Below are 20,342 nucleotides of genomic sequence, written 5' to 3'. Positions count from 1 at the left end.
ATAATAACATTTTGGACTAACAGAAGAATTCATGGCATTCACAATTGCAAACTTTCAAATTAGGATTTCAAAATTAAAATTGAGTCTAACAAAGATAAAATTAAAATTGATCGATTAATTCAGAATATTAAACTTATCAAAGATCTAAGAAACTTAAAAAAATGAGACTCTAAGCCGAGTATAACTTTGCATCGATCTGTTAATTAGTTACAAAATTAGAAATTCATTTTATGAGAAAAAAAATGAGACTCGATCCGCACCAAGTAAAATATTTATGTTTCTTAATCATGATTCCAGGTCCCTTACGGCTTGATAATTATCAGTTTAATATTTTAATAACAATTAAATCAAAAGGGGCTAAATTGCCTTGTAATACCAGCAACCTTTTCTTATTTATCAAATTGAAGAACTATTTTATTAAAGAAACATAGTAAAAATAAGACTATGATAAATATAACTTTGTATTTCTATATCCAATTTTGAAAGTGTTAGCTTCATTCTGTTCATATGGGCAGGTTAAATTCAACTTCATTCTGTCACGGAAATGGGATCCTCTGACTTAACTGTATATCTGCTGCTTCTCTCCAACGAGGCTTAACTAAATTCTAAGTTGAATTCTAAAATATTCATATTAATTTGAATTAGTGGCACGGTGCAAAAGAGTTCAACTCAAAGCTGAACCATGTGCTGAATTAACTTGAGTCCAGTTAGCCAATCATGAAGTGTTCTCTGGTTTATATGCTTATCTCATCTGGCTTATAGAATAAGATTATAAGCAAATGGAATATTATTTAATTATGAATAAAAGACTAATCGATCTGTGCATTGGACACTTGACAGTGTAAACAAAACTCAACTATAACGACCCTAGCTACCACGCTACTATTTATTCCTGTTCATATATATGGTCTGATGCAGAAGTGATCGATGCATCTTACTAATGATTGGTAGGTCAGGCACAATGCAGTAATTAATTAAACGAATTAATTAATTAAAAATTATACGAGTGGCATATTCATGCCGTATGCAAGCAACAACTGGAGTACATGTATTTCAAAACGACGTCAAATCTATAATCCCAGTTGATTGACTAGTTGCCCTCGATCGTACGGTGTTTAAAATTTGAAATGTATTTATACGAAGCGTGCCGGCCAAATACTGATCAAATTAATTTAAGTTTCAGTACATATGCATGCATTATATTCTCCATACTTGACGTGGCATTAGTAACTTTTTCCCCTTGTTTTCTAGCTTCTAGTATGTCTTAGGCAACTCCCAAGAGATGAAATATCTGCAACATGCACTAGTTTGCATCATCTAATGACAAAAATTATTAGGAAGAAAACAAGTTAAACTACTATCAAACACGCATTCATGACAACATGCATGAAGTAGCTTAGTAGAGAGGAGATATATGTGCATTGTACATTGACCTAACTTAGGTTTACCTAGTAGATGAAAAAATTCCTCAGCAACACAAGTGGCAGGTTAAAGTACATGGATCTAACTACTCTACTCTACAGATCTACTCTACCATCTAGGTTAATTACATATATATCTGCATGAAAAATGTTCATCTCCTCAATTTTCCTAGTTGTCTGTCTAATCATCTTGCATTAGGGATTTCCAAGTTAATTTTTCTTTCCAACAGAAATGAGAAGAAGGCAACAAGAGTGGCAACCTAAATAACTACCTTATCTAGACCAGATGCAAATGGCTCCAAACCCAATGCCAAACTAGAGCAATGTACATGCCACATGATCCAACCTATTGCTCATCAAATGTGGAATACAGACATATGCATTGTGAACTCCTAGCTTAATTAGGTTTGATTTGTAAATGTGTCTAGCGTTGGTCGAGCTGAAATGAAATACAGCCAGCTTTGCACTGATCCCAATTGTTTAGTTAATTAATTTGGCATGCAGAAGAATCCTTGAAAATGTTGGCAACAGCTACTGTGGGACTTGACGCAAAAACGAGTACAATATTGTACGGTGTATTGTCGGATGCCACTAATTAACATGTGTTTCATGGCATTTTCTTATTCTTTTTACGTACTCTTTGTGATGCTGCTGAGTTAATTACTACAACTAATTTGATGTCTGAACATGTCATACATTAGTGGAAGCTAGCACTGTCTATGCATGATCTGCAACTCTGAAGTTCTGCCACTGACTGAATTTTTTCTGCTCTGTCAACCAACCAAATGAGCAGGGCAGCTAGCTGCCGACATTTTCTTTCCATGCATGCACAAATTCACAATTCGTATGAACCTTTGTCGACATTTATATCCAGTTCCTCCAGTTCAAAATAACACTTTGTCACCAAAATTTGGGGGAGATTTGTTGATGCAAGAGGGGACATGGACATAATCTCTGACCATTGCTGAACAATCAGTAGCCAAAAACGTCAACTGGAGTCAGTGTCCGTTCATAGGGAGCTTCTTCCATCCTTTGACCCAGATGTAACACGTATCGCTAAACAACAAAGAAATTGCTGATCATGAGGGGATCACGTTTCAGCATAAGATCAAAGAAATGTGTTTGAACTGGAGAAAGAACACATCTATCTCATGTCATAAACTAAACCTAACTGGATTGCTGAATGTCAAATGCACACTGCTTTTCTTCTTATTAACACCACATGGGGGCCAGTCCTTTCTCTGATCCAATCTCTTCTCTCTTAACTGGAATCATGTGCTTTGATTGGGGTTTGGAGAAGAAAGAGCTTGATTTTTCTACATGACAATAGTTAGTTAAGAGGTTTGGACATGTGGTTAATCTGCATTGCTTGTGCTGGGCTCACTGCATTCTAACTGGCATGCATTGTTTGAATAATTGATTCATATGTCTTATCATTATTTCTTCTCAACTTTTGGAGTTGCAGAGTGATAACTGGTAGGCAAGCAAGCTCTTCACAATCATATGGCATTCTAGAAAGAATCTTTAGTGAGCTTGTGTGAACTCTGGACCGACCAATGATGATTTGATTTCCCACTGGACTGGTATAATTAATGGGCTCTTTTGTTTCTATGGAATTTTGCGAAAAAATATATATGAAGGATTTCAATTCATATAGGACTATTTGTTGTTTTACATTTGTCCTAAATCAAACATATCTATCTTTGACCATTAAATTTTAGAAATCCGTTTTGCTTAACAATATATATTATATGAAAGTATTTCACACGGTGGATATAAAATATAAATCTTATGATGCTAAATCATAACTATATAGAAATTGATGGTTAAATATTAAAATGTTTGATTTGTGATAAGCCTAGACCAACAGGTAATTTGAAATGGAGGGAGCACACAATTTGTGTCCAAACACCCCATCTCTTTTTTCTGTTACTAGTATACTCAAACTAAGATTTTTTTAAAATTTTTACACTTTTTTAAATAAATATTTACAAAAATATTTTTTTCGTTTTGAAAATTTATAAATCTAGGCGTATCACGTTTAAAAATCGCCTTTCTAGAGGGCGTCTAGAGGCCTAAATTATTGTTGTAAATATTTTAATTAAAAAATGTGAAAAATAAAAAAAAAAGTTCCTCAAACTAACTAGGCTGAAAACCCCACGGCCCAAATGGTTGAAAAGGACCACGAATAATGGGCCGCCAGGACAATTCACTAGTAGGCCTTAATTTCCGGCCCACTAGTGAGCCAAGGTGAGTCACCCACCCACCCACCCAGCCACCCCCACACGCAGTGACGCAGACGCAGCCGAATCCGAGGAGAAGAGAGAGAAAGCGCGTGGCCGGCGGCGAGAGGAGCGGCGGCGATGGGCGGCGGTGGGCACGGCGGCGGCACGACGTACAAGGGGTACACCATCCCCCACAACAAGCGCTGGCACACCGTCGCCGGCAAGGGCCTCTGCGCCGTCATGTGGTACGCACCGCACGCATCCCTCGCTCGCCCATTTCCCCCCCAAATCTGGGCCTGCATCCTCGCCGACCGGATGAGATCCGTCCCTCCTCTACCAGACCCTAGATTCGTTCGTTCTACTGCTCAACTACTGCTTGTGCGCGATCGATTAGTTATATTAGAGAGGAATTCGATTGCAGTTAAACGTTTACTCAATTTGGGGATCTCTCAAATCCTCTCGTTTGGTCCATATGGGACTCATCTTTGTATCGGAAGATTTCCTCATGGAGTAGAATAGTCATCGATATCAACGGTGCTCGCGCTCCTTCTTCTTGGATAGGCAACGGCAGCGGCAGCGGCAGCATATCATTATTGATTTCACGATTTAGGCTCTCCGGGAGTTTGGTTATGAATCACAATATTATGCTGTAGCAAATTTTAGACTCCTTTTAGCTAGCTTTTAACCACCTTTTTCATCCATGCATTTTTTTCACAACTCTGGGAAGAATCACAGTATTTGGCTAGCTTGAAACGCCTTTGGTTCAAACCAATGTTTTGTTATTTCATCGTTTTGCAACCTTTATTCACAACACATGAATAAGAAAGCATTAGGCACGATAAGGAAAACCAACCATATGGCTAATTATTCTTGTTTGTATCTCCATTGTATCCATTGTGATTTGTGAAACGGGACTAGCTTTGAGATTTGGACAAACTACTATGTCACCTTGAGGTCGTCATTAAACATCACTTCAGGGGGAAAAACATCCTCTGAGAATAAATGATTTGTACTATTAAACCCATCGCCAACTAATACTAATCACTGGCAACTAAAACAACCAAGCACTTATAATTATTAAGCAAATCTGATATGAGCTCCATGCCCAGTCAAGGGTCTACTGGAGGGTACCGTCCTGCCTGAATGTCACAACTTTATAATAAAATCAATCTACAAAGATGCATGATAGTGTTGTCCTTAGTTCTTTTGTCCACTCTATTCTTCGCCAGACATTTTCTTATGCTTCTCGATGAAGTCATTTGCTCATTTGCAGCCTACTGTTAAGCTTCTGCTTGAATAGCTTATCATGGCAGCATGAGTATAGAAATCTCATTGTTAACACACTTGCTTGCATTTTGTTTTAATTTACATTTTAAAAAGGTAACCCGTAACCTACCTTTCATTGCAAGACAGTAACCAAATTTGTCTTTAATTCCATTTTTTTTCCTGTCATTTCAAGCATATCCAATTATGAACAGTTACAGATGTTTGCTTATGACTAAGATTTTCTAATATCATGGATTTTCTACTTGTTTACATTTATAACCCAAGTCTTGTCTGTACAGGTTTTGGGTTTTCTACAGGGCTAAGCAGGACGGTGCTGTTCTCTTGGTAATATAATCTTTCGATTTCCTCGATCTTGAGTTGTGTTGATTCATCTCTTTTTAATAAATAATAATGTTTTCAGGGCATGCGTCATCCTTGGGATGGTCATGATGATCACTCACATGGTCATGGGCATGAGCATGAGGTAACCTTCTGGCCCGTTTGTACTGTGGCATACTAGTCCATGTTTGAACTTCCTTTTGTCAATATGAAACCCATGGGGCTGTGGTGCTTGGTTATTCTTTCTTTCTTTCTTTTTTTTTTGTTTTTGATAATCGAGAATGTGAAAACTGCAAGGGGATGAATAATGGAAAATAGCTAAAATTTTGCATTCTTGTGTATCTCTGTGCCCTGTAACATTTGTAGGCACCTCTTGACCACTAGTCACAAAAACGTCAGATTTGCAATTTTGCCACGTATAAGTGGATGGCATTTGTTCTTCTGCGGTTTTGCCACATATGTATGTATGACATGTGGACATTTGACCCGGGGACCTCGTTGTCATTAGCTTGGGGTGTGCCTACTGCCTAGTGAGCAAACGCCACTTAACTATGGGGCAAAAGAGAAAATCTACCATCAGTTAGTGGGGTATCAGTTACATGTAAATGTGGTACTGGTTTTTGTGCGTGATGGAACTTCATGGAGCTACCAAATGGATCAGATGAGGTAATCCTGAACTGTAGTGATGTTCTGCTTGGTTTGACATGTGAAATGCCCAAGCATATTGATTATCGATAGGGCCTTTATCTTTGACTTCTGCTAGCAATGCCTGCTTCACTGCTTGACAATGTCCAATGCCCAGTCTGTAGTGATAACCTGATCCTGTGTCTTTAAATCAGAGAAGTAACGGATTTGTAATTGTTTTGCGCAGGGATCATCATCAACATCATCGTCTCACTAAATCAACTGCTTCTAGGCGGCTGAGGGAGACTCGCTGCTTTGGTTGTTGCGATGAAATCCTCGAAGATAATAAAGTTTCACACTATTAATTTTATTAAGATGGGTTCATGTTGTTGGCAACTGTTTAAGGCAAACTGGTTATGTATTTTGCTTTTGAGATAGCCTCCCTCGATGGAAAACCCATGTATGTTGTTGCTTATTAGGCTGTGTACATCCTTTTGGATGTAGAGGCTGGGTTTTTAATCCATTATCTAAAAAAATGTTGTTGCTTCTTGTGATCATTTTACAGCTGTTACAAATTCCAGTTGATACCCATTTTCCTTTTACCTACTACTTCCCTCCCGACAAGAATGCAATTCCTGCTATGCGCCTGAGCATACCCTTGTCCAGATGCATAGCCAGAATTGGTTATTTTGGGACGGAGGTAGTAGAATCCATAGAGGGAATTTTCTCCATAGAATGCCGCAGCACATAGTATTCGTTCATGGTTACAACTTACAACAAATGACTGAAGCAGGTGGTTCATAACACTGAAGATTCATCTGTCGCTGGATCACAACACTGTAGCCCACAATAGTAGGGAAGTTTTTTATTATACCCGGTGTCACATCGATGCCTCAACCATGTCTATGTTGTTATACAGAAGAAAAAAAAATTGTTCCATCAGAAAACAAAGAACATAACTGTGCAGTTGTTAGACGATCTAAGATCATCATATTGCGTAATACCTGATCAGCAATCATCATAACATGGTCAACCATATTAATTTTTAATAATGGAAACAAAGTAAGAGAGAGAGAGAGAGAGAGAGAGAGAAGGAACTACAGAGCAATACATTCATCATGTACATGATGATAACATATTCATCTAAGATTATGCCAAATCAAAATCTCCAATGGTACAGCACAATACATTGCTAAATGAGGGAACTACTCTTGTTTCTTGCAGATCTCATCTTGTACCCAGTACACAACAGACCTAACCCTAAACACTATAGCAAGCACAAAACCAAACCAGACTGAACATTCTGAAACAAGAACTACTTTCCTTTTTCACCACCCAAAGTGTAGCTGATTCCACATTCCAGTAAATAATATATAAGAGATTCAGACAGAGCCTTAGCACCACCAATTGTGGTCTTTTTGTACAGGCAAAGGGGCAAAGGCTCCCAGTTCTTCACTATCTCAGAACTGGAACCTGCTAGGTTGAGTCTTGGTCATCCTTGCCATACCAAACGGCTCGTCGTTTTCGATCCTCCTGGCGTTGCGGAAAGCGGCACAGCCAGCAACATACACGATGACGAGGATGATCAGCACGACGATGTTGAGGATGGCAACCTTACGCCAGCTCTTCTTGATGCCAGCGAGGACGCCTGCCTTGCAGGAGTCACACTGGAAGCAAAGCGTCTGCTGGTCATTGCTCCACTTGCTGCAGTCCACATCGTTCACGACGGTCGGAACGCCAGGGTTTGCGGTCCAGAACGTTTCGTTAACATAGTTGTATGCACACGATGTTGGTGGCTTGCAGCATCCAGACTGCAAATGTCAAGTCATGAAATGGTGTTAGCATATAATCCAAACTAGATATTCAGAACTTCGCTCCTATGGTTTTACTATCCTAATGGACATGAAAGGAAGTGACAAGACAACAAAATGCATATTTACAGAATGTAGTTTTACAAGCAAAACATCATAGTTCATTGACTGTAATTCACTCCTGGAAATCCCCCCCCCCCCCCCAAACACACACACAAAAAGGAACATTTTGTTGATCAGAACCCAAATCAACATCATTAACCAGAAATATTCAGCGTTAGAATTTAAGTTCTTGCAACTTGTTCATGGGGACAACTGGTGTAAATGTGCACTTAAAAAATTTGACTAGTACATACTCCCTCCGTCCCAAAAAAAGACAAACCCTAATTTCCGTGCCCAACGTTTGACCGTCCGTCTTATTTAAAAAAATTATGAAAAAAATTAAAAAGACAAGTCACGCATAAAATATTAATCATGTTTTATCATCTAACAACAATGAAAATACGAATTATAAAAAAATTTCATATAAGACGGACCGTCAAAGTTGGACACGGAAACCCATGGTTTGTCTTTTTTTGGGATGGAGGGAGTAACATTTTTTTAGATATGGAAGAACTAGTATAATTTATCTACAGGTAGCTTTACATCCAACATAAATTGAAATGAATAGAACTACAATAGCACTAGCTTAACAACACAAACTGAGCATTTTAAAGTACCCCATAGATTGGGACAGTATGTACAAATTTGGGGAGCAATTATCCATTTTCCATCACCTTAGACTGCCAAGTCTTGTCGACAGCAACAAACACAAATATAACCGAATACATAAAAAGATATCCTATATTCAACACAAAATTGATGGTGCCAGTTCGATTAGAGATCAAACATGCATATGTCTACATGAAAAGGGAAAACAAAGCAATCCGACTCTAAATTAAGGGAAACCACGAACCAACTTTGAATGCTTTCATGGTCAGGATATGTCCTACAAAGTACAAAGTATGTACCCATGCACATTAAACTATATAAATTTCTTGGCTCCATCAAAGTAGGCCTATAAAGACATGGGCAACAGCTAATATGTATTAGAATATTTATGCAATCCATAGCATACCAGTACAGTACAGTCTCCGGTGAAAGACTACAAGAGAAATGGGTTTTTTTTTTCATGTGATCTGTGAAATTGTAGCCAAAAAAAAAAAAAAAGACTGGCAGTTACAGAAGACAGCAACGAGAATATAAAGGACAAACAAGGCAAGGCTTCCATGGTCCAATTCCAACTCTCAAATGAGGCACCTAGCAACCGGCTTTTAGCTGTCCTGATCGCATTTTGTTGTGTTGGGTAAGAAGCGAGAGGCCGTGATCCCTTCAATCATGCTAATGCTGTGGTCCACCTTGTCTTTTGGTATCCAGAAAAGAAGAGAGAGAAAAATAGGAAAATGACCTTGTCCTCAGCATCACAGCATATTGCAGATTCTACTTCTTACCACTGCAATAGTGGCAACTCTGAAACGTCTTAGTATTATTTGGTCTTAGCAATTGCACCAGCAAGGCCACCTAAGGGGAAAAAAAATAAACGACATAGACAAAGACTCAAATCGACCAGGCAGTCAATTCTTGTCACATAGGTTTCTTTTGGTGCGTAGCCTGGAGTTGGAGGTACCAACTTGCTCCATAAAAAAGGACACTGCTTTGAGGGAGTTGTACACACTTCAAAGATTGCTTTGAGGGAGTTAATCATTCAAGATTTGAAGTCTGAATCACCCTAAATAGGATGTACTTAGGGCGCGCCGCATGGAATTTAGACAAAATTCCTTGCAATTTGAAGCAGTTCAATAAACTATTAAAGCAAGAAAAAAGATTGCTTTTGAAGAAAGTTATCCGGTGGAATCGAAGGACGGGTGCGGCTAAAGGTTTGTGATTTTCTTGCTGCTTTGGCCAAATCATGGGCAAGCAAAAGGTTGCAGGATTAACAATTTCTCGAAGGTGCAAGCTGATGCAGGAACAAAAATATTTTAAAGGGCCATATGACTTGCTAAGCAAAAGGGGGGCTGCTGATGAAAGTGGTAAGCAAAGCAGCACATCTTGAGATCCACATGGGTACCATGCAGTGATAACTGGGAATATCCTAACCAAACTTTACAACAAGAAATCAGAAAACAGTATAGGTGGTTGTTCCCTTCCTTCAAATTGAACCAATAATCCAATCAAGACCGAACCCAAAAATGCAAATCTTTCCCCTAATTGATGAATAGAGCTCTATAAAAATGCAAATCTTTCCCTAATCCTCTCTTATTTTTGTGCCACAAAATCCCAGCCTTTTCTACACTGACCTGTAGTTGGCAATGGATAAACTGCTAATGCCCATCTAATCCATCCAAAACTCACCAAGAATCCAACCTTTCAACTCCAGAACGCCTAAAAACACATCGATTCTCCGCTATTTTTAGCTCCTTATTAATTCAGTTCATTTGGACCAAACAGGAACAAATCAAAAAAGAAGTCAGTTTCCTTTCCCCCCTCTCTGAGCGCGTCACAACTACGCCAACTTCCAAAATCCGAATCGCATCAGAAGCAGCAGCAGTCAATCTCCTCAAGAACTGACGAATCAAGAGAGAGAGAGAGAGAGAGAGAGAGGGAGAGAGATTGTGGTGGTGACCTGGATGGGGGAGAGGTCGCGGGCGTAGAACATGGAGGGGGTCTCGGGGACGAGCATGCCGGTGTTGGGGTCGCGGGCGAAGCGGCGCATGGCGGCGCAGGCGCGGCCGTCGCGGAGGCAGGCGCTGATGGTGGCCCAGTAGGCGGGGTCGGCGACGCGGTCGCGGAGCCATCCGTTGTAGTCGGAGAGCTGGTACTCGAGGAACCGCCGGTTCATCACCACCTGGCCGTCGCCGCGGTCGGTGACGGCGAAGGCGAAGACGATGAAGAAGAGGAGGGCGACGACGATGAAGAACATGGCGAAGAGGTAGAGGCGGAGCAGCCACGTCTGGCGGTAGCACGCCCCCGCGAACCCCATGAGGGACACCACCATGACGGCGAGCCCGATGGCGATGATCGGCCACTGCAGGAAGCGGATGCAGTCGGTGGAGTTGGCCCTCGACGCCAGCCAGATTCCTCCCCCCAGGATCGGGATCGAGATCAGGAACGTCACGAAGTTGACGATCCCCAGCAAGCTCGTCCCTCCTCGCAACATCCTTGCTCTTGCTCTTCTCCTTCTTCTTGAATCAAACCACCACCTCCTCTTCTCCTGCTTCAATTCTTGGACTCCTCCTCCTCTGCTTCCTCTTCTTCTCTCTCTGCTTCTTGCTCTGCAACTGCAAATGCGAGGGGGAGAGGAGAGGAGAGGGGAGAGGCGGTTGGGGGGTTGGTTTTTAGCGAGAGGAGCAGCTGCAGCTTCAGCTCCAGCGGCAGCAGCAACAGAAGCGCGGAGAGAGAGTGTGGGAGTGGGGCGTATTATACGTCGACGTCGGCAGTAGGAATACGTATACGTGTATACGTACTCTAATTTATTTCGTGTAATTTCTTCCGTCCTAAATGTAGGAGTATTATATTTCACGTTTAGAGTAAGATTTTTTTTTCCAAAACGCAATAAAGATATGAACACGTCTCTAGGCGTACGCACGTAGATCATAGTAGAATGAGTATATCTGTATGACTGTAACGATACATTTCGAGTCATCCGAATAAATACCTCCCAGAGATTATGCTGGAATATTTTTAATATTAACAAAGTCACCATGTACATACAACCGCTCACATTTAGTATATCGCATAACACTTGAAAACAATTTGCCATGAATGCATTAACTTATGGACCTATGTTTAACCTCTGTAACTGATTCCAAAAAAAAAGCTAGTAACTACCCAGGTCACGATTATATCAAGATTTTAAAACTATGACTAAGTTTATAAAATGTAATGGTTCTATAACATTGTGATATTACCTTTTATGCATATGATTTTTTTATAAGTTATTAGTGGTTAAGCTTTAAAATTTAAACTAAATCATGTCTAAAACGTTAATTAAATACGGAGTGTTTGTAAACAGGGATAGTATAGCAGGTGGGAGAATTGCTCGGTTGCCTTTTGACTTTATACGGCTTGGGCGTCCAATCTACGTACTTCCTTTGCTGCTACTCGTACTAATCGTATCAGGTTTTCACTGGTGAAAGTGATTGATTCCACTGCTTTGCAATATTGAAAACGAATCACAGTTCACAGCCACATGGTTTTTTTCTCGATTATCGATGATTACACGTTTCCATGATTTACTTGGTAACAACATCAAACATGGACGGTGCCTACGAATGTGATGTTTGCCTGAAAATAGGTGGCAAAGTCTGGGTATTTCACATTTGTTGTTGAAAATACTTTAATCCGAAATGGAGTAATGTTCAACATTTTTCTTAAATTAAAGGCTTTCGTCCAGCTTTTTACTGAAAACATAGGAGTTCGATATACTGGTAAAATGTGAAAATTACGCAATTGAGGCTGTGTAAGATAAATCTACATTAGTGTCCTATTTGGAATCATGATGATTTCATAACTAAAATGTCTCAAAAAATTTTACCAGTTCAGTTATTTTCTATGTAGAAAAATTAGGAATTTTCCATCCACAAAGGTAGGGCATACAAGTGGATCCCATGATACCTTAATTTCTCTAGTATTACATGACAGGGCATGGTTGCTAGGTTACTCTCTAAGATATAGAAAAATGGTGCAAGTTGGATTATTCAACAGCTAATCCACCTGAAAATGATGAGGAAAGCAGGCACATGCATGTGCAATGGAGTGACTACACAGCAATAAATATGAAATTTCGACTTGATGCCAGGTCAACATCGATCGATTCTGAACCAACATTTAGATAATTCGATGGTTACACTGTTACACTAACTAACACTACTTACTTAAATACAAAAAAGGAGTTTCTTAATACATCAAGTGGACTTGTAGTGTTAGTTAGTTAATAACTAGTTATGGGTCATGAGGTGCAGTGTGTGTACATCATGGGCAGCACAAGATGGGACATTGCAGGGCACTTACATGACACATCTAGTCCATAAATATAAAATATTTTAAAAACAATGTAAAGATAAATATTTTTATTTAACTTTGACAATCAATAGATAAAAGTATAAAAATTTACGGCGTAAAAATGATGTAACTAGATTTATCGTGAAACAAATTATTGTAATATATATGCAACTATATTTATTTTAAATAATTTGTCAAAGCAACATATCGAAAACGATGTCCTCCAATATTTTATATTTGTGAACCGAGAGTAGTACAAAGTGTGATCCTACTGATATCATGTTAAAGTATTCCTTCCTTTCATAAGAGAAGAAAATATCTTTTTGATTTTTCAAGTATAGAACATGTGAGTCACGCATATGAGAACGACAAGTCCTTTTGGATCAAGGAAAAAACCCTCAGGAATATGGGGATGGAGACAAAGTTGATGATAGAACATCCGGGGCAAAGGGATATATACAAAGGACCAGAACTCATTTTCATGCTGATCTTTGAGGGGTACCAATGAACATGGCCAGATACTAAAATGAACTCAAAGTGTTATGTGTGTGTGGCAAACTTCTCAAAGTAAAAGGTAGTATGATCCATGAAAGAGATAGAAGGGAATAGGATTAAAGGTTGTATAGAAAGATGAATGGTTTTCTTTCCTTTCTACTACCTCCGTCCCAGTTTAGTTGTTGTTTTAACTTTTTTTTTAACGTTTGACCATTCATTTTATTTAAAAAATTAGTATAAATATAAAAAATGATAAGTTATAATTAAAGTACTATTGATAAAAAAGCAAATCACAAACAAAATAAATAATAATTTTTAAATTTTTTTAATAAGACAAATGATCAAAAGTTATAAAAAAACTTAAAGCGACAAGTATTTTGGGACGGAGGTAGTACTCTAGATAAGATGATGCTAACGAGAGCTTGTTAGGTTTGCTACCATGCCAATGTCAAATCATACGCAAGTCTGGTTAACGCTAATATTTTAACAATACAAATGTGTTATAAATAAATATCGATAGCAAATCAAATCAAATTACTATTTAATATACTAATATTTTGGTAGGAAAGATATTTAATATACCAATATTTTGTTACTGCAGATATTGACTTCAAACAGAACATGCTCTAAGATTTCGAATTTGTTTCTTGATACTCTACATCTCAAGATTATTTATCTATTTTGCGAACATCAATTTCAATTGCAGCAAGTAAAAAAAATAAGACAACAAAATAACAAATACATAATTAAGTAAAAAAATGAACCGTGTCTTATAAACTGTGTCTACGAATTAAACATATATTCTCTATGTCCGAAATGCTTGGTCCATTTTATAAACTACTTCCTCCGTTTCACAATATAAGTCATTCTAGCATTTCACAAATTCATATTGTAGTTAATGAATCTAGACATATATATCTATCTAGATTTATTAACATTAATATAAATATGGAAAATGCCAGAATAACTCACATTGTAAAACGGAGGAAGTACGACTCAAAAAATTAGCAGCGCCATTATGTAAATCGGAGAACTAAATTACGCAAGACGAAATAACGAGTAAACTACTCCTAATTTGACTCCTTTGTCAATTGTCACGCTCACCATCGACACATCACAAGGCAAATTAAACCACCAACATTCCAACAACCGGCACCGGCAAAACTGGCGACCAATGGCCGCGCGTGACGTGTCACCCCAAGGGCGCCACGTCGACGCACCTACATCAGCCTTGGCAGGTTACGTGTCGAGGCTCCACGGAGCCACGTGGCACCATCCTGCCGGTTGGTTGGCGTCATGAGCTGACTCTGATGATGGAGCACCAACCGGATAAGCTAGAGCAACAGTGCCCACCTGCCACGTATGAATTACTTATCCATTGCGTCATCCTCTATAACAGAATATGTGCCCTGTTTAATTACTGCTCTATCCATTTTACAATTTCCATCCGTTGATGATTTGACTTTTTTCAAACTTCTTTAAATTTAGTTTAAATTATAGAGAGATAATATTTTTAACACTAAATAAACATCCTATGAAAATGTAATGTTAGACTTAATGAAACTAATTTGATTTTTTAAGAGTTATTACATTTCTCTATACGTGCCATAGTTATTGAGGTTTAACGTAAAAAAAGTCAAAATAGTTTATCATATGAATTACATGTGTAGCTAAAAATCATTCTGTATGTTATACAAATCTTTTGCTTCTGGCTAGGATGTGGACCCAAGCGAATAAAGGGACGATGTATTTTTTTTCTTTTTTTTCTCGAAACTCAATATAAACACGTACGCAAGCTCAAGCTCACCCTTTATAAACTCAAACACATGTACGCTACATCTATGAGCTATAAAAGATTGGTTAGTATATTTTAAAGATTGACGATGTCACTATGATGTTTCGTTGTTGAGTGTTATATTGTGAGATGTGTAAGTTTCACTAAAAAAAAAACTTTTTTCATTTTTTTTCTCTTCCTAGGAAGAGATGGACTTAACCAGTTTGACTATCAGAGTAGAAGTAATGTATTTTCTCTAGTAACATCTTTATGGAGCATATAGCCCTATACTACTTTAGAAAAAAATTAAAGATAGGTTGACCTAAGTGCGTAGTATGGGCATCTCGTGGCCAAGATATCAGCAGTGGACTGGTTGCACCGGCCAAAGAAGAACAATACTGTTAGATCAAGGACTAAAATCAATTAAAATACAAATAGAACAGATCATAGCATTGCATTGCGTTGCACTGCATTCCAGCAGGTTCAGTCATGGGTCATGCAGGTTGCAGAAACAAGTTACAGTAAGATTCTCCCGTCTCGTGTGTAACGTACCTACGTGTTCGATCATGCCTGGTCGGTGGACATGTTGCTTCTCTTTGCTTACTCATTACTCATTCCGTCGGAAAAAAAAAAAAAGACGGACCCTGGTTTCCATCTCTAACGTTTGACCGTCCGTCTTATTTGAAAAAATTATGAAAAAAATTAAAAAGACAAGTCACGCATAAAGTATTAATCATGTTTTATCATCTATCAACAATAAAAATACTAATTATAAAAAAAAATTTATATAAGACGGACAATCAAACGTTGACACGGGAACCCACAGTTTATCTTTTTTTGACGGAGGGAGTAAGTACTTACTAATATAAGTAGTTTACTTGTAGGAGGTTTACTGAATCTAATGTACACAGATGGAAGTTCCTGTGCTTTGCTTGTAGTACTAGCTACCTCTACTCAATTTCCAGGTAGAGCAATTGCTATGGACTATTTATTGGATTATTATCATGAATCATCTAGTTAGTTGTAGAAATATATTAAATATTTTTAAGTAAAGTTAACAATAGTTTATAATAACTTAAATCAAGTATTCTAATTAAGTAATACAGCACAAGAATTTTTTTTTAAAAAAAGTGATTTCATAAGTATTCGAAACAAATAATCTTCAACAACAACTTGGTGAAAAAGCTAAAAAAATAGTATAATAATGAAAGGTCTCCTAGGTAACAGTATATCAATCCTGATTATATTTCATACTCTCTTTAATTCCCAGAACATATACATCTCTCCTGCATCTGTGCAGCATAGAGGGTGTTTACATCTAAGGGTGTAAAGTTTTGACGTGTCAAATCGGGTAATATATAGGTTGTCGCATGGGGTATTCGGACACTAGAAAAAAACTATAATTACAGAATTCGTCAGTAAACAGCGAGATGATTTATCAAGCCTAATTAATCCGTTATTAGCAAATATTTATTGTAGCACTACATTGTTAATTTATAGAGTAATTAGGCTTAAAAGATTCGTCTCGTAAATTAGTCGCAATCTGTGCAATTAATTATTTTTAGCCTATATTTAATACTCATGCAGGTGTTCAAACGTTTGATGTGACAGTGTGTAAAATTTGTGTGTGGGGGGCTAAACAGGGCATTAGAAATGACGAAAAGGATGGCAGAATTAATTGGTTGATAAGGATGTTAAAATTTATTAATCGTCAAGCAGTTAAGTCAGATCATCTCTCACGAAATGCCTGCGTCATCAGGGATCTCGATCATATAGATATTAGTTATGCAGGGCTCGGATAAGAGAAGGATAACTCGATCGATTACTTTTTTTTTTTACAAATATACGCGAATCCATGAAAAGCTACTGATAAATTCAGTGGATATTCGATTACAATCTGAAAAGGATAACAAAAAAAAAAGGGCATACAAATCAGACTACAATATTCCTTCTCTGCTTGCTATTGACGCGCAGATAGACTTTTTGACGCTAACCAGCTCCTGCCTTTGGATGAACAGATATACACACATGATTCGCCCTTCCACCTTAAGCTTAACTAGCCGTATTTGCAACACGAATTGTTAAGTTTAAACCTATTTTTAAATAAAATTAGAATTAATGTGTCTACGTACCAAGATTTTGTTCGTGAATTAGTGAAAATGTACGAGAGCTCTATTTGCCTCTCCTATTCTATGAGTCACTTCCCTTCTACATATGGCACCCCACCTTCTTTGGCATCATCTAATTTAGAACTTAATTTAAAAGCCATATTTTAATCTAGATGTTTTTGGATGCTTTTAATAACCAACTAATGACAAATGTTCTTTCTTGTTTAGATTCTATTTGAATCGAAACTTTCCGCGTTGATCCTGGTATTCGAGTACTTTATTGAAGAAATATACAAAGATAAAATTTCTCTATCCTAAAATATAAGATATTTTAGAAATATTATATTTTGCGGATGAAGGTAGTAATCGCTATTGTGAAGACACGAATGTTTATATTTACGTCTAATTATTTTTCAGTGGTAAAGAACATATCTGTCACAGTAGAATACATATGGCCTCAGCCATTCTTTAAAAGATATCATTACGGATAGGACGTATGTGTATATGAGTTTGTACGTATGAGCAGCTGCACTACTTTGAAAGAAACATATTTTTTGGGTTACACTAGCTAGAGAATTACTTCCTCCGTTACAGCTGCAATCTTAGAATAAAATTTGACCTATTCTAAAACGTTGAATCTGGACTAACCTTTATATAGATTCGTTATTTCATGATAAGTCAAATCCCATTTAAAACTAAGAGCAAGTTTAATAGTATAGTTCACTACTAACTCCAAATTACTTATAGTTAATTTAATATAGTCAATTCATACAATAGCTACCTATATATTACACTATCGATACATGGTGCCAGATATCATACATACATTGCATTTCGAAGTCCGTGCTACAGCTAACTATAAATTTATAGCCCGCTGCTTTCCCTTTCTCTTTTATCTTCTCGAAATACTCCCTCCGTCCAAAAAAAAAGACAAACTCTGGGTTTTCGTGTCCAACGTTTGACTGCCCGTCTTATAATATTTTTTTTTATATTTAGTATTTTTGTTGTTGTTAGATGATAAACATGATTAATACTTTATGCGTGACTTGTCTTTTTAATTTTTTCATAATTTTTTCAAATAAGATGGACGGTCAAACATTAGACATAGAAACCCAAGGTTTGTCTTTTTTTTTACATAAAGAGTATGTTTATAGCTGGATTATATAGCACATGCTCTAACTAATGTTTTGGGACGCACGTACTTCCTCCGTCTCATAAAAAACCAACCTAGTGCTGAATATGACACATTCTAATACTACAAATCTGAACGTATTTTCATTCAGATTATTTTTACTAGAATGTATCACATTAAGTTCGAGATTCACCTTCTTGGGAACGGAGGGAGCAGCAGCCTGCTAGTGCAAGCGAGGCAGCAGGACAGGACAGGTGTCCCTGAACCAAAGGCTACGTGGCATGCCAGGGAAGCTTTGAGGTGCCACGTGGCCCAACTTCCTCGATCTGTTCTAGAGTTGTCCTCCAGCTGAGTGCTGCACTTGCTAAACATTTCACACACACACTCAACTTGAGACCATAGCATTCTCAGCTTAGCACCAGCTAGCTAGCTAGCTACCTGAATACTACACTGAAGAAGAATCGATCGATATCTGAAGGAAGTGAAGTAAGTGATGGGTTCAGAGACGTTCTTGGAGATCTTGCTGGCCATCCTGCTGCCGCCGCTCGGCGTCTTCCTCCGCTACGGCATCGGCGTAAGCAGTTCATCCTTCATTCTTGTTTTGTTTGATTTGATTTGATTTTTCATGCATTCTTGCTGGCTGCAGATGGAGTTCTGGATCGCCCTGCTGCTCACCATCCTGGGATACTTACCCGGCATCATCTACGCTGTTTATGTGCTTGTTGCTTAATTAGTTAGTTACTACCAGTGATCTGTTCTGATCGATCGATTATGATAGTATCATGGTTTAGTTTAGTTGGTTTCTATTATGTAAGTCGTACTAGCTGCTACTTACGGCATGTTCTTCGGTTCCTGCTTGCCTGGATCAGTGGAGCTAGTCGCCTAGACTAGACATCGATCTCTGTAGTTTCTGTCAGCATTCAGAAAAGTGTGATCTGAATTCTGACTTTCTGATGGATCGATGAGTATGGATGATTCATGTGTGATCTGAATGGATGATGATCTTCATGTATGTCTCCGGTTTGTATATTCAGACATTCAGTTTCTTTCTTCCGTGGGTATGATCACAGCAAATTATATCATGTTGTGCGAGATTAATCAATGAAGTATTCTTCGGGGGGAAAAGGATTAATCAATGAAGTAATTGGCGATCGATTACCGTGTTCATGAGCAGTCCTAGTATAAACATGTGACCCCAAACGAAGCTCTGCTCGACTAGTTGCTAGGCCGGCCCATGAAACACCAAACAAACACAGTCTACAGAAAAATTTCAACTGCCGCTTGTCTGACGCATGCATCAACAAGCGGGGGGTTGCTAGGGCGCGCATGCGCGGCAGGAAAATAGCTGGCGAGCATTCCCTCCTCCTCTTTATAAGTTAATATACTAACACTAATGATAACACTAATGATAGTAATTAGGACTCCTCCTCTTTATTAGTTAATATACTTAACACTAATGATAGTAATTAGGAAAAATTTTGGAGATTTTTTTTAGACAGATTGAAAATTTTTTAAGTTAGATTTGAAAACTTTCGATTTAAGTTTTAAATTTTAAAGTTAAATTTTAAAAACTTTCAACTCAGAATTAAAAACTTTTAACTTGGAAAACTTTCAACTCAAGAATCGAGATTCAAAAACTTTCAAGTCCAGATTTGAAAATTTTAAAAACTTTCAACTTGAAATTCAAAAAATTTTAAATCAAGATTCTTTAAAAACTTCAGATTTAAAAAAGTTGAAAACTTTCAATTTTAGATTTGAAAACTTTCAAGTCGAGATTTAAAAACTTTCAAGATCAGATTTTTTTAATTTTCAACTCAAAATTTAAAAACTTTCAAACTCAAAACATGCTAAAGATAAAAAAAATCAGAAAAAAGAAAGAAAAAAGGGAAAAAGGTAAAAAAGAAACGAAAAAAAAACGCAGAGGAGACGCGCGCGCCGGCCATGCGAGATGTCTCCATTCTAAATGGAACTATGCCCTGCCATGCGAGAAAATTAAATATTTTTTGTTTAGACAGCGAGAAATTTGAACATGAAGCAACAAAAGCATGCATTGCATACAGGCCTGATCAGCTAACAACACAAGATCACTCTTGTCAAAGACAGCATG

The 20,342-nt window shown here is 37.8% G+C and overlaps 2 protein-coding genes across 2 annotated transcripts; one reads left to right on the top strand and one right to left on the bottom strand.

The window, feature by feature from the left end:
• Positions 1-3,690: 3,690 nt before the first annotated feature.
• On the top strand, positions 3,691-6,432 carry LOC127773273 (NADH dehydrogenase [ubiquinone] 1 beta subcomplex subunit 2). The gene is made up of 4 exons (XM_052299313.1): positions 3,691-3,891; positions 5,212-5,257; positions 5,334-5,396; positions 6,123-6,432. The coding sequence occupies exons 1-4, from the start codon at positions 3,785-3,787 to the stop codon at positions 6,150-6,152; spliced, it is 246 nt and encodes an 81-aa protein (XP_052155273.1). The 5' UTR covers positions 3,691-3,784; the 3' UTR covers positions 6,153-6,432.
• A 564-nt stretch (positions 6,433-6,996) lies between these two features.
• Positions 6,997-11,106, bottom strand: LOC127773272 (tetraspanin-3). The gene is made up of 2 exons (XM_052299312.1): positions 10,349-11,106; positions 6,997-7,686 (listed from the first exon to the last, which is right to left on the bottom strand). Exons 1-2 carry the CDS (start codon positions 10,880-10,882, stop codon positions 7,336-7,338), a joined length of 885 nt encoding a protein of 294 aa, XP_052155272.1. The 5' UTR covers positions 10,883-11,106; the 3' UTR covers positions 6,997-7,335.
• Between the last annotated feature and the right edge of the window lie 9,236 nt (positions 11,107-20,342).

Source organism: Oryza glaberrima, chromosome 5 (genome assembly GCF_000147395.1).
Source record: "Oryza glaberrima chromosome 5, OglaRS2, whole genome shotgun sequence".
Lineage (NCBI taxonomy): Eukaryota > Viridiplantae > Streptophyta > Magnoliopsida > Poales > Poaceae > Oryza > Oryza glaberrima.
This window is presented reverse-complemented; position numbering and strand designations above follow the sequence as displayed.

Excerpts from the sequence above, each read along its gene's own strand:
- LOC127773272 (XM_052299312.1), bottom strand. The coding sequence starts at position 10,882 with ATGTTGCGAGGAGGGACGAGCTTGCTGGGGATCGTCAACTTCGTGACG. Across the intron at positions 7,687-10,348 it reads GCGACCTCTCCCCCATCCAG|TCTGGATGCTGCAAGCCACC; the intron begins GTCACCACCACA and ends TGACATTTGCAG.
- LOC127773273 (XM_052299313.1), top strand. The coding sequence starts at position 3,785 with ATGGGCGGCGGTGGGCACGGCGGCGGCACGACGTACAAGGGGTACACC. Across the intron at positions 5,258-5,333 it reads AGGACGGTGCTGTTCTCTTG|GGCATGCGTCATCCTTGGGA; the intron begins GTAATATAATCT and ends TAATGTTTTCAG. Across the intron at positions 5,397-6,122 it reads GTCATGGGCATGAGCATGAG|GGATCATCATCAACATCATC; the intron begins GTAACCTTCTGG and ends TGTTTTGCGCAG.